Source organism: Harmonia axyridis, chromosome 1, assembly GCF_914767665.1.
Source record: "Harmonia axyridis chromosome 1, icHarAxyr1.1, whole genome shotgun sequence".
Taxonomy (NCBI): Eukaryota; Metazoa; Arthropoda; class Insecta; order Coleoptera; family Coccinellidae; genus Harmonia; species Harmonia axyridis.
Window position 1 is genome coordinate 33,273,028 of NC_059501.1, and position 15,450 is coordinate 33,288,477.

At 33.9% G+C, this 15,450-nt stretch overlaps 1 protein-coding gene across 1 annotated transcript; it reads right to left on the reverse strand.

Annotated features, from left to right (window-relative positions):
• Positions 1–82: 82 nt before the first annotated feature.
• Positions 83–15,127, reverse strand: LOC123671353 (carboxypeptidase B-like). The gene is made up of 9 exons (XM_045605132.1): positions 14,923–15,127; positions 14,795–14,855; positions 14,543–14,702; positions 10,242–10,399; positions 9,943–10,182; positions 6,587–6,649; positions 6,382–6,463; positions 434–552; positions 83–377 (listed from the first exon to the last, which is right to left on the reverse strand). The coding sequence occupies exons 1-9, from the start codon at positions 15,027–15,029 to the stop codon at positions 237–239; spliced, it is 1,131 nt and encodes a 376-aa protein (XP_045461088.1). The 5' UTR covers positions 15,030–15,127; the 3' UTR covers positions 83–236.
• Positions 15,128–15,450: the final 323 nt, after the last annotated feature.

Consider the following 15,450-nt stretch of genomic DNA (forward strand, 5'->3'; position numbering starts at 1 on the left):
ATTTAATTATTCTAAATAAAATTTAAACTTCTTCGAACTTTCTTACTTTGCACAATAGTCATAGTGAAATAAAATTAATTCGAAAATTCAAAACTTTATTGACCAATACATTTTTCAATTTCTACTTATGTAGAATAGTGAAGGAATTAATTTTTCTCATTTCAATTCCAACAAGTTCAAATGACAAAAACATCTTGAAAATAAATACGAAATTCTTCCCAGTTTCAATGATCATATCAGCTTATGACGTTTTTCCAAGGGAATTTGTAAATGTGCTCATGAAATCCAGTCGAACGTGCTTGATATCTCAAGTATTTATCACGATATGAACCGACTACAAGTCTCTTGAGGAGGGTTTGAATCTTTGTATTCAAGTTCTGTGTGAAATAATGCAATTCAGTTTGGGAAGAGCACTCAGTGAAAATTCGATTACCTTAAGTGTGTCTCTATTGTCAGATGCTTTCAGCGAAAAAGTTAGTTGAATGTTCAAAATGATGCTTTTTTTCAGGGTCTCCATGAGCCAGTCGTCCATTCTTCCTCCCTCTAAACCTCCTAAAACAGAACGTGGAGTCTTCCTGAAAAGGTCGATAAACTGTTTTTGTACATAACCGTCAGATTTACTTTGCGATGAATTATTCGGTAAATATATTTTCTTTTTTGAGCGCTTCAATCAGATGGTTCCATCTTTTCGGCACACTATCTGGAGTTATCGAATTTTGAGCAGGAAATGGCATCAGAAAATAAATTTTGACTGGATAATGACGAATTCGTTCTCAACTTCGATTATGTTCGTCCATCCGGCCAGTTGTTTATAAATATGACAAAGATAACCCTCGAACGAAAATAGTTAGAAACTTGTTGAGCTAGGTTCAAATCTCGAAAGTATCAGTTCGTTAATGCGTAAAATCCAAACAGGAATTCCTTATTTACCAGTCTCTGCTCAAAATTCGAAAATTGGAGAACTTTTTGATTCTAATAATTATTGCAGTTGTAGGTTTGTAAAGAAACAGAATTTGATTTTTCATGCTGCTCGAAATTATAACTTCACATACAACTCCATTATTTCATTTAGATCGAATTCATATTTTCAAGTTGTTACAAAATACAAAAGAACAAGCACTGCATAAAAGAGAAATTGGATTTCGGTGAATTTGCTAGAATTTGTTATATGTTTCTAAAATTTCAAATGGCCATTATGAAGGAACTTTTCTGAAATACTATAAATCAACTCGAGTATGCATCGAGAATCGAGTCGAGAATTGTTCAAATGACCTCATACTATCTTTATTTAACTACTCTATCGATAGGCCAATAGTGTACAGGATGTTCCTAAATAGGAGGTACAAATGAAAATAACTGATTTCTCGTATCATTTTGAGAAAAATTCCCTTCACTAGATATTGAACTTAAATTTGGCACAGATATTCCATTGCAAAGTTTTCTTCATGTCATATTCAAATTTTGAATGCAAATCTACAATGATATTTTTTTTTTTGAACAGAGCATTTTTGGTGGACCACTGGTATAGTTTAGAAAAATGTAATAAGAAACTTTGGCCCAGTACAACACTTTTTGGTTTTCTGTAGTTTTGCTATCAATTTCGAGAATTTTTTTTCAAATAATTGATAGAATCCTCAGAATAATCAAAAAGATTATGAAGATCCCTTTGATAAGCTGTGATGAATAAATTAATTATAAGTTTTGATACTTATTCACCCAATATGTAGAGAAGATTCAATAAACTGGTACAATCATCACGAAAAGTAAAACAACAAAAAACACCCTGTATCCCGAAAACAAAGAGTGTTTATGGAACTTTTTTCATCAAAATTACCCAAACTTTCATTTTCCTTTGTACCTACAATTGAGAAACACCCTGTATATATAGACTAACTATTACGAGCTTTGTGCAAATGTTCCTGAACCATGGACATTTCAAGCAGAATATCGAAAAAATGAGGAGTTTTTTAGGGATCGTTCCGTCATTCTCAAATTGCGCCCATAAAGGCCACACAAGTGTATAATGTTCATTGATGCGTCAAATGAATGAACGAGTGCTGAAAAACTCCTAGCATCACGTTAGTTGCTTTTTTTTGTGGAAACTAAATAGGCAATTTTATTTGAAATATTGAGATTAGAAGTGACGACCCTCTGAAATTACATTCAATGAAATTGTTCAAAACTTTGAGAGTGGTATCAAATGAAAGAATACTGGTCGGATATCGCAAATGATTTGTACTTTTTATACGACTATGTCTGTATAAAAGTTATAACACATAGTGACATAACATTATTATATAACATTAATAAAACACCCCTCATTTTGTACGAACCATTCGCTGGAATATGTATACTGATTTATTCAATGAAATATGTATGCTAACTTTCCAACAGACTGTAAGCGAATACAAACCAACGTATCTCATAAAAAAACTCAGTTTTGAAATCAAACAGTCGAGGCTTTTACAGAAAGGCACTCTACCCCATTTGGCACTCCAAACAATCTCTTTATTGCATACAAGATTTCCCGGATGAGTTATTGCTGGGAAAGTTCATGCCCATTGGACAGCAAGATAATCTGATTCGAATGCGTGGGACTACACCATCCGAGGTCACGAGAATATCAAGTTTATGAAAAATTGCCACACTAAATTCATACAATGAAACAGAATATTATCTAAGCTTTTCGTTAAAAACATGTTACAGAAGCACAATGTGCGCGTTCAGCAGACTTAACAGTTGTGGAATAGTTGTCAATATTCTAAAAATTTTCTGCTGAACGCACTCTATAAGTTTCCGCTACGGAACGAATGCTATGGTAGCGAATTTATCTTATGCTACTCTATGGTAACATATTGAGTAATTGACTTTAGTGACAGTTGTGACAGTGATTTTGGGATGAAATTTAATACCGTATTCGACTGACTGCACCAGTTCGAATTAATTCGAGCTAATTATGTCATTGAGCTCTACAAATTTTCGAATTAATTCGCACTGGTGCAGTCAGTCGAATAGGCTATTAATTTCAAATATAGCAATAATGGAAACTGAAACATATATGCATATTAACATTCTGAAATGTGAATTTCCCATATTTTGAAGAATGAAACAGTGATAATACCGAGATCACACTGGGAAATTGAAATCGATATTATAACAGAAAATGTCTCTCATCATGGCATAACCAACCTTCAAGAAGTATCCACAGAACCTATTGCTGTCAAGAAAAGGAGCAACCCGTCCAGCAGAGAATACTAACGTTATCGAACTGATACCTGTCAGTAGCGGAGCTACTTACGCTACCGATCTTCCTGATGAAAGCGCCCATTTAAATTCGATTTTTTTTTGTCTAACATCACGTTAGGTACAAGGTGTCTCAAAAAGAGTTCATAATATTTGTTCAGCTCTTACTGCGTGAAGGCAACGATTCGTAGGGACGCAAGAGATATTACTATCGCTTAGGAACCTAGAACCTGTGGGGCGTTTCCTGGGAGCTGATCACGAGTTATGCGTACGCAAATTTTACAAAAATTCTGCACAAAAAAATGTCTCCAATAATCGAGATTTTCGTCACATAAAGCATTCCGAAATTGTATTAGGAGTCACTAGATTTATCAGAACCTGGGCGGTCAAGGTAATTGAAAATGTGGAACGGGTTAATCGGTTTGTTCGTGATGATCCCGACCTCTTAATTTGGAAGCGTACAAGTGCTTTGAATGGGTACTGCATTTTATACAAAGATCAAGATGAAGCAACTTCAAACACGTCCAATATGTATCTGCTACGAGTTCTTGAAAAACTATCCAGCCGGCATGAGGTCAAACGATTGGGATCTTGGATCTGGGCCTTTAGAGATAACCAATGTGTTTGATAGATTTATTATTTATAGCCTTCATATTCCTTTATGATATGAACTCAAATTCATTCTTGGCTGCTCATTCGGAAAATATAAAAATCACAAAAATCTCTTTAGCCGGAATGAAATTCCTCAATTTCATACTAGAATTATTAGTCCCTAAATATGCAGCCTATGTGAACGAAAAATTGCGGATATTATTCATATTATGGACAGTGCTAGCGAAAAGTACTTACTCCTCCAAAGGGAGGTGGCAAAAAATATTGTGTGTCAGAAAATGTCGAGGGTTTTATAATCATTGAAAATAATCACTTTGCTGCCTAGGCATCAAGAGAGTAGTTTCTGTGCTGCCTAAGCAGGAAAAGTAATGCTTTGCTGATTGACATGTGTCTGCAAAATCAATATCTGCTGTCAATCGGAGGAAAATATGTATCCTTACGAATCTACCTCCCGCTCTTTCTCTATATACAGGATGTTCCTAAATTGGAGGTGAAAATGATGGATAATTTTGAGAAAAAAAGTCCAATAAACATGGGCCCGCAAGCTTTTTGTTTTCGAGGTATAGGGCGTTAAATTTCTATTCGAGCCTTTTCGGGCTCATGTTCATACAACTCTCTTTCTTAAAATTATCCAAGAAATCTCTCATTTTGGTTCACCTCGAATTTAAGAACACCTGTAAAGCAAAATAAATATTGTTCAGTAAATTCTTATAGCTAGTATTTTTCTATTGTGCCTTCAATTCTTGTATATCTCGAATGAATGTAAACTGTGAACTCTGACTGTACAGGGTGGGCAAATTTCGATGTTTTAGCACCACATTTTTTAAACCAGAGGAGATAGACAAAATCTGATACCCCGTTCTCGATCTCTTTTTCTGAGAAACTAACAAAGGGCACTATTCATTTTTGGCCACCTTCTCTTGTTTTCGAGTTATAAAAGAAAATTGGAAAAATGGCGATATCGAAAAACATTTATATCTCCGCTAATACTGATGATAGAGCTCTGAAATTTAAACATTATACAGGCACTTTTTAACGTAGAATCCAGTGGCGTGCTGGACTTTTCGAAAGGGTTTTTAATTACGAAGCTATGACCCAAAGTTATGTTTTTTCGAATGGGAACACTAGATTTGTGTGCCATTCTTTGAAAGCTTAATTTTTCCTGATTTCAAAAATATATAACATCGTATGGTTTGTATTGATATAAATGATATAAAATGGTCGAAAACTTTTTTTTATCTAAGAGTCTCAATATTTCTATGGTTTCAACTGTTGATGAGCACAGAAAAATTGAGCTTTCTATAACAAGAGCAGTGTCCTTCCGTTAATCTGCTTATTTGTATGCTTTTCACTAATTTCTACCAAATTTGAATCTAGATATATTTCATAAATTTTTCATCTAAAAATTGATTTGGAAATAACGAAAAGATCCACAAGATCGAATGTTTCAATCGAAAGGGTTGTAATGAGATGGATGTATCAGAAGATTATTTTCATAGGTCTCCAGAATGAATACGCACCATTTTAAATAGAATATGAAACAACGCATATATGATTGAACTCAACAATATAATTACGAAGGGAACAAACAAGAAATAATATTTACCCTAATAATGACAACAATGCACGGTCGACACATCTTCTCGATATCTCGCACCGAATTCAATAGATGAATATTTAAAACTGTGTTCAAGCAACCTAGGAAATTTTCTGCGAGTTCATTTATATTTTCGAAACTATTTTTATAAAATATATCTAGATTCGAATTTCGTAGAAATGAGTAAAAAGCATAGAAATAATCAGATTGACGGAAGGACACTGCTCTTGTTATAGAAATCTCAATTTTTATGTGCCCGTCAACAGTTGGAAACCATAGAAATATTGAGACTCTTAGGTAAAAAAAAGTTTTTGACCATTATATATATATATTATATATTTTTGAAATCAGGAAAAATTAAGCTTTCAAAAAATGGCACATTTGAAAAAAACATAACTTTGGGTTATAGCTTCGTAATTGAAAATCCTTTTGAAAATATGAGCACGCCACTTGATTCTACGTAAAAAAGTGCCTGTATAATGTTTCAATTTCGGAGCTTTAGCATCAGTATTAGCGGAGATATAAAATTTTTTCGATATCGCCATTTTTCCAATTTTTGCTTATAACTCGAAAACAAAAGAAGGTGGCCAGAAATGAATACTACCCTTGTTAGTTTCTCAGAAAAAGAGACTGAGAATCCCTATGCTCAGTCTCTGGATACCCTTATCCGATTATGTCTATCACCTCAGGTTTAAAAGTTGTAGTGCTAAAACTTCGAAATTGGCCCACCCTGTACTGAATACTGTCTGTTTGTGCTGAAATCAGACTTGAAAAATCATAACTTTTTCAATAAATTACTTATTTGTCCAAAATATATGATGTTCATTCTAATACCACAAAACTCATTTCAGGTTTTTTCTTACAAAAATGAAAACAATAATAATAATAATCGAAAAATAATGAACGAAGTATTTCTAGGGTTTTCTTACCATATTCAGCAGTAGAAACAACAGCCAGAGAATTGTACGATATATTTCTAGCAGTTCTGATAGCGTGAATGGCTAACTGTTCCTGAAATAGAGTTTAAGACATCAATAGGTTTCCAAGCTATAACTTATTCCAAGAACACATTTAATGGATCCCAGCAGAACATTCATGGATCGAATGAGAGCATATTTTCGGGCTTCTACACACCTGCAATATCCATGAATCATGTTTCTCCATGGTGTGAGCATATGGATATGTTATAGCGTCATCCTGTAAATTGAACATGTCCCATTAAATACGATTTATGTGATACTCTAAACGAAACTGGATTATTCTGTAATACCTATGTCCTCTTTATATGGGCATATTTATCAAAAATGTTTATGGGGGTAGGAGTTGTTGAACACACACTTCCTTGAGAAAATAATATTCTGAATGTCTTCAATTTATTTCTAATGATAGGCATGCTCTAAACCGATTTCAAAATGAATCGGAATTGTACAGGGTTTTCCTATAAGAGGTTTTATTTTGATATTAAAACAAATGTGCATGTCATCAAGAGAAATCATTGGACATTGATTTAATTGTGAAGAGGAAGGTATGCCATGAATGATGGAAAACGATATAGACCGAATGGTCGCCACGATGCATATTGCATCATCATAACTTTTTCATGAAATTTTCTATATAGTCCAGTAGACAAAAAAGTGGGTCTGCTGGAAAAAATTCCGAACTTAATGAAACTTCTACAGGCTGTTCGGAGGTGTTGTGGGATGACTCTGTCAAGTTATCTAACACGAGGACCCTGTGCTAACTTGAGGGCGGCCGAAGAACCTCAACATTTCCGGACTTTTCTCAGTTTTTTGCTCATAACCTCTAAAGTAAGTAGTTTTCGACCAGAACGTTGGAGGCCATTAAATATTCAACAATTTTGTATTCACAGACTTATTCGTAAAACTAATATCAATTGAGATACAGTCAATCAAAATAATAGTCCAGTGACAAAGCAAAAAAGTAGGTTGTATTCACAAACTTTTTCGTAAACCAAATATCAATTGAGATATAGTCCAGTAGTCAAAGCAAAAAAAGTGGGGTCTGCTGCAAAAAATTCCGAACTTGATGAAACTTCTACAGATTGTTCAGAAGTGTTGACTCTGTCGAGTAATCCAACACGAGAAGCATGTGCTTACTCGAAGAACCCAACATTTTTGGACTTTTTTCGGGTTATATACAATCAATATTTTCAATTAATTCTTGGTTATTATTTATTGATTTTACCTAGTTGATCTGATTATTAAGGTTCAAAATAATTATGGGTTGATAGGAATTTACAGTAAGGTGATAACATACCACGATAACATTGAAATATCTACTCTACACATAAACATAATATTTTAGTCAAAGCTACCGCTACCTCCATATGTTCAATATATCGATATTAATGAGTACTTACCATAGAACGGCTGGTAATTGTAAGTAAGAGGGTCAAAACCTTTGTTTTTTGCCAATTTTTGACATTTTGAAAAAATTCCTCTAATTTTGATTGGCTGTATCTCGGTTAATATAAGGTATAGAAAAAAGTTTCGGAAAACAAAATTATAAGGAATTCAATCATCTACAACTTTAAAAATCAACGTTTCGGTCGGAAACTAATTAAGTTGAAAGTTATTATTATAGCAAAAAACCGAAAAAAATCCGAAAATATTGAGGTTCTTCATCCCCTCCTCAAGTTAGCACAGAGTCCACGTGTTGGTTAACTTGACAGAATCAGCCCACGGCACCCCCAAACAACCTGTAGAAGTTTCATTATGTTCGGAATTTTTTCCAGCAGACCCTACTTTTTTGCTTTGTCACTGGACTATTATTTTGATCGACTGTATCTCAATTGATATTGGTTTTACGAATAAGTCTGTGAATACAAAATTTTTAAATAAATAATGGTCTACAACTTTGAAAATGAACATTCTGGTCGAAAACTACTTATTTCAGAGGTTATAAGCAAAAATCTGAAAAAAGTCCGAAAATGTTGAGGTTCTTCGGCCTCCTCAAGTTAGCACAGGGTCCCCTGCAACAACCTGTTGAACTTTCATTAAGTTCGGAATTTTTTCCGTGTAAAACATATTTATCTACTGGACTAATAACCGATTCGCATATTTCGGCTGTATGTAGGTACTCACTACATTCACGCATTTCATCTTTAAGGTCTTGAGTCGATTGTGGATCATTGGCATAAACCTTATATTTCACGTCGATCCAAATGAAAACGTCTAAAGCTATTGAATTACTAGATCTCGGTGTTCAATTGTGATCACCTTTTCGAAAAATAATAATGTCTTGTAACTTGGATGATGTGAAAATGATTTTTCAATAAAAATCCGGATCATAACGATGCATTTCAAGGATCCAATCAGCGAAGATACGCCGATTGTCGGCTTGAGTCCTTTCGTTAACTGACCTTGAAAATCCTTAGAACTTAAGTCTTTCGCAAAATACGGTGTAATGTCGTTTGTGGAATGCCTTATTCCCTAGAGGAATCGACAAACTTGGGTTTTCGTCAACCAGGCGCGGATCCAGGGGGGGGGAACTGGGGGAACGTTCCCCCCCAAATGGCCTGGGCACCTCTTAAATTTTGCCGGCCTCCTACAATTTGACATACTAAGGCTCAAATAATTACAAGATCTGCAAAAATTTCACCTTCAATACATTTTGTGGAAACTGATATTGATGAACGGCAAAAAAAAATGACGTCCCAAAATGGCGGAAGATTCTGGAGTCCACATTTTCAGTATTTTGAGTATCTAAAAGTCCCCCCCCCCAAAAGTGGGGCCTGGATCCGCGTCTGTCGTCAACAATACGGGCTCCAACACCAAGAAAGTGCTTTATTTTTAAGATTTTTTTTCAAGATACATTTTTGTAGTGAATTTTATCAATTTTAATGCGTGTTTGAATCGTGTTTCGTTCCATTTTTAGTAATGGCGTATTTTCACTTGTGAAATATCAAAAGAGGACAGCTTTCAAAGTGACAGTTGAATAGATAGCTGGCTATTCAAAATGAAACGTCTCATTAAAAAAACCATCAAATAGATAAATGGATCAGAAATAAAAATTGTAGAAATAATTGTATGGGAAGTGATATAAAACATGACAAAATATACAAATAGATGTAAAATAACAGAAATGATCAATATACCTAAAAGTTTTCGAATATTATCAATAACATAATTATCATAATTAATAATTTTAGAAGAAGCGACACTTGCTTAACTACTGTGGAGAAAATACCTAGCATAGACTCAAATATTCTTGAATTTACAACAGAAAGAACAAATGTAAACCAATACTGAAATATCTATTCGAATCTAAATGTTTACTTGCTTATTAAGAGCGGGATTGAATATATGTACTTGTTTGGGGATCAAGATCTGGAAAACGATGAATAAAATGCTCTCAAACTCAGGAATTTATCCTCGAACGATTCGAAATTATAATTTTCGATACAATGAAAGAAAAAGCGAAAAGAAAATTCACATTAAATTGATTACACCTGTCTAAATTCAACTTACCTTCGGTGAAGAAAATAACAGGAAAACAGCCGCAGTATTATTTTGTATCTCCCTGATATAGTCCCTGATAATCGCTGATTCATCTTCTGAGAAGGGCTTATCTCCTCCATAATGCTCGTCACTTTTCTGTTTTGGAAAAGCGCTGAAGTGACTATCAAAGTTGTTTAAAATATTCACGGCACGTCCACTTCTGAATCCTCTCATGTTCTTCAGCCATCGGAAAAACTCACCCTTTCTCCTCTGAAGGGGGCAAGTGAGAAATAGTTTAGCAAAATGTAGACTGTGCTCGAATCTCCTACCTTTTGATATACAAATTCGTATCCTTCGGGATTAACCAGGGGTATGAAATGGTAATCGTAAAGAGGAAGTAGCTGAGCTAGAATTTTTGTGTTGGTAGTCCACGTGGTAAAAGTATGGACCAGACTCGATGGGCAAGATAAATCTGATGCGTAGATACCTTCAACAGACAGAGTTTCAATGGAAATATCGACAGAAATATCTTTGTGTCACTTTTAATCAAAACTGAAAGTAGTGGTATTTGAAAATTAATAATTGATGACTCACAGTCCAACACTATTCATAATATATTATCAATTTTTCGTGAATTTATTGAATGAAAAAATATATAGATAAAATGATTTTTTAAAAGGCATCCATCAATCATCCATACTGAAATAAAAGTAGGGAAAATCAATCATCTGAAGCACCCCCTTTAAGTGATTTTCCTCATTATTTTTTGCTATTCTTTATAGCTATCGAAAGTTCAAGCTTCTTCTATAATTTCCTTTTTTTACAGAATCTTATTATAATTTTATTTGAGTTGAGTTCGTTAATTTCCACAATGAATGAAATATTGAACATCAAATTAGTCTTGGATTCTACATTGCAAATTAATGGTATATACAGAGTGATTCAAAATTCAGTATCAGCATTACAGGGGCGTATTTTTCAAGTCAGAATGAGCCGTTTTTCAGAAGCGTGTGTCAGCAAAAATTTCGTTAGCGATCTACAAAGGGTTAAAGTTTCAATATTTTTTAGTTTTTTCTTCATAGCTCTTTCAGTTTTTGATATACCTATTGAGATCAAATTTGAAATAAAGATTGGGTAAGGTTAGGTTAGATCGAATTCCAAATATAGGTTACGTTGTAGGGTTTACAAGGTTATGAAAATGAAAGATTCATCAGCTAATTTCAAGAAAAAAAAATCCTATAAACATGAGCCTGCAAACGCGTAAGTTTCGAGATAGAAAAACCCTGTGTGTTTTTGTAGACCTACTTTCTTGTTATGATTACACCAGTTCATCGAACATTTATTGATCTTTGATTCAGAGATTAGGTGAATGAACACTAAAGCATATAATTAATTCATTCATCACTTCTGACTTACTGGACCTTAATGATAATTTGAATTCTCCTGATAATTACTAAATAATAGTTGTTCTCAAAAGCGCTAGTAGACACAACAAAACTACAAGAAACGAAAAAGTTTACTACTGAACCGAAGTTTTTTTTTCACGTTCTTCCTAACTACCAGTGGTCCACCAAAAAAACAGTTCTGGAGGATAGAAGCAGGCCCTGTTCCAGAAAAAATATCGTCTTGTACATTTGCATTCAACATTAGCATATTACATGATGAAAACTTCAAATTCGAATATCTATGACTTTAAGTGGAATATCTTGTGAAGGGAAATTGCTATGAGAAAAAACTTGAAAAAAATCAAACTTTTACAACAAAGCGTTTGCGGTACAATATTAATAGTTTTTTTTTTCTTAGAATGATCCGAAAAATCTGTTATTCTCGTTTGCATCTCTGAATAGAAATGCCTTATATATGAATATCCGAAAAATGTGGTTGACATTCTTATATCCAGCATATCAAAAACTAACACAAGCCCATAATTTATGTACGAAGAATTATTAAAGGAAATCCACGCATCCGTCGATCGTTATTTTCAAATACAAGTTACGCTACATATTTTTCAATTTTATATTTCTGATCCCTTACCCATATCTATCCCCAGAACTTTTTTAAATATATGGATATTGGATTGTGATATATTTAATCAAAGCCCATTCGATAGTCCCTTCAATTCGAGATTCAATTATTGAGCAAATCCATGCATTACTCAAGTTGGATGTTATAAATTCAAAATTGAGATATAACAGGAAATTATCGCTAAAATTTGCCAAATGAGACCACATAGAACAGATCAAAGCAGTATTGCTACTTGAAGCTACCTAGATTATAAAGAAGGTGAAGTTATCCCCTTATCACTATGAAGTTTGTCAGCTTATTGATGAACAGCAGCTACAAGCTTCAACTACCGATTAACAAACATAAGGTACCATTCACAAAACAAACAAAAATACACCTCTACTCAGGAACATTCATATGACACTCTTGTGTACTAGGTACAGAGGTGGATTTACCTTTACCAGCAGGATGAGTAGGTTGAAGCCTGGGCAATATCTCCTAGAAAACAAGGCCACGGTACTCGACCCGAAAATCTTGTGACGTCAACCATCCCAGGTCATTTTAATATTAGGGCTCGGGTTTAGGGACGCTTCTTATATCCCAGTCGACCCAACTGAACCGTGATATTCACTTGTTTTGTTAGTTTTTCAACACTTGTTAGCGAGGTTATTCAACCTGTTGTGAAATTTGTGTGAATAATTAGTGTTCAGTGATATTGGACAGTACTTTTAAGTACTACCTGTGTTGAGAAAATGCCTTATATGTGTTGTGTTCCTGGGTGCAGGGGAAATTACAAAAATGGACCGAAAGTGCACGCTTTTAAGTTCCCTACGGATACATACTTGCTTGAAAAGTGGTTAGCGGCCATTCCTAGGCAAAATTTGAAACCCACTATACATACCAAAGTATGTGAGAAGCATTTCGCAGAGGAGAATTTAATTAAATCCACTTCAGCGACGGGTTCAAGAAGCGGTCATACAATAACGGTAACTCTGAAAATCCCTAGACTCAAACCAGATGCTGTTCCAACTTTGTTTCCTAATTGTCCTAAATATCTATCGAAAAATATCAAGTTTAGAAAAACTCGTGATGAAAAATTAGAAAGAACCGAACTAAAGTATTTGGAAAAGGCTATAGCGGAAAGTAGAGTAGAATTTGAAACATACAATTCCCAAGGAACGATATCGGTATTCAAAAATTACAATGATTTTAGCTTCTATACTCGTCACTATAAGTCCACATGCTTACAAATTTTTAAGAAATTTTGGAGTTCTCAAATTACCTCATGTGGATACGATAAAATCTGTTTGCCGTTCCCTATCGACTGATCCAACGACAGAAGAAAAAAAAATTACCCTTGTTTATGCGAAAAACGTTTTCAAATTATTGGACGGCCATGAACGATTCGTTCTTTTATTAATAGATGAAATTCATATCAAACCATATTTAGATTATAAAGGCGGAAATATTGTTGGAACTGCATATAATAATATGAATTTGGCTAATTCTGCCTTCGTGTTCATGATTTCTAGTATAACGTCGAGTTTTAAAGAAGTTGTTCATATTTGTCCAACATCTAAATTAGATCACCTTATGATTTTTGAATTGATAAAGTGTATTATTATTAAATTAGAAGAAATCGGTTTCAGAGTATTCTGTGTAATCACTGATAATAATGCAGTTAACAGTAGAGCTATGAGTAACTTCGCCGATAATAAAAAACTCAGTATTGTATATTGCCACCATTTTGACAGAACAAGACCTCTCTTTTATCTTTTCGATTCTGTACACTTGCTGAAATGTATCAGGAATAATTGGTTAAATTCTAAACCGGAAAGTAAATTATGTTTTCCCGATTATGAAACAGCGAAGACATTTGATACTCAATAATCACTTGTGATAATAGTTCTCCCAGTGAACATTCACAAAGATATTGAGTCAATTTTTCTCCAAGAAAATTCACTACGTGATTTTGTAGATATAATCTTGATATAATGCTTAGAATTTCAGCTTATCTAGTGATTACTCCTACTGGCAAGGACTTTTCGAATCATTTTTGTGGATAGTGTCATTTTCATCTAAGTTCATCATTTGAATATAATTCAAATGAATCATTTGTTTCCCAATTATATCATTATTATCCCTTATGGAAGATATCAATATTATCGAATTTTCGTTATTTCAATACTTTCGAATTCCACTTTCGAGATATTTCAATGTTTTCATACATATACATATACATAGGTATCATATTGATTATCCAGTTTTATTGATAATAAATTGGTTTTTTCTTTGAAACTTGGTTTTTTCCATAATAATAACGAATGGGATGCGATGAAAGGCTCAGTTGACCACTGGCATCCTCTTTAAACAAAAAGCCTTCCAAATATTATTCATATAATTGTGAAACGAGTCACAAGCCGAACGCTCACAGTTCAGTCGACTATGCCCTGGGTATGCTTACGTCACAAGAGAGCACCCAGGCCTTGTAGTCTAGGAGGTATTGGCCTGGGGCGGCCAAATTTAAAGGACCACTGGTAGTTTGGAAAAATGAAATAAGTTGAAGTTATGAGAACTTTTCATTTCACATTTCAATTATCTCCAATTATTTGTTACATTTACTTACCTCCTATGAAAACTATAATTGGCTTCGAATATCCAGATGTTAAAACCATGTTATAAATAGGCAGAGAATCTTCATTTTTTCTTCTTCTTGATCTACCTATTTCATATAGGGTTGCAAAGTAAGAATAATTCTTCGCAAAACCTTTTAAATACGTTTCCAGCTGAAAATGGCACCACGGGAAAAAATATTCCAGAATTATTAGTATTAATATCTTTTTATTATTTAGAAATCGAAGTATTATTAACATCCTACCTCCTTTAAGTTCGGAACGATATCCTTGAAATCTGGGATGATTGTTTTATTTTCTGGTACACTGAAAGAATCAGAAACATTTTGAATATCCTCGTTCGCCAGAATCCTACAATTATCGAGAATTCTACCTCACATATTTTCCTTCAGTGTATTGTCCAAATTTCAGAAATGGACATGGAAGCATTAGAGCTGTGACAATAAAAATTATATTCATATACACATATCTCCTTTTCATCTTCGAAATTCAATGTGTGAAATTAAGAGTTTTTCGCACGATATTTTTGACATATGTCGTATTCTAAGAATAAAATTTCACCTTGTTGAAAGCTATCACAGATTACTCACGTAATGATAAAATCAAGAGAAACACATAGAATACATGAGGCTAGCTAAGCACGGTTGCGGTTGCCTCAGGTACAATCAGGAGCGACAGGTGTGAAAATTTTATGAACTAAAAATGTATTTTAGAGAAGCTGCCGTTTCGATATGTCAAAATACACTCTTAAATCTATTCAAAAACGAAAAAACAAGATTGTTGATATTTTTCAATAACTTTTTCAATAATGACAAGTTGACGAATGACGACACCCCGGAAACGAAAGCGAGCTATTTTTATGGCTGGTATTGGAGAGTATTGGATGTAATTGACGATCCAC

Excerpts from the sequence above, each read along its gene's own strand:
- LOC123671353 (XM_045605132.1), bottom strand. The coding sequence starts at position 15,029 with ATGAAAAGGAGATATGTGTATATGAATATAATTTTTATTGTCACAGCT. Across the intron at positions 14,856-14,922 it reads ACTGAAGGAAAATATGTGAG|TGTACCAGAAAATAAAACAA; the intron begins GTAGAATTCTCG and ends TGATTCTTTCAG. Across the intron at positions 10,183-10,241 it reads ACGAATTTGTATATCAAAAG|AGGAGAAAGGGTGAGTTTTT; the intron begins GTAGGAGATTCG and ends TGCCCCCTTCAG.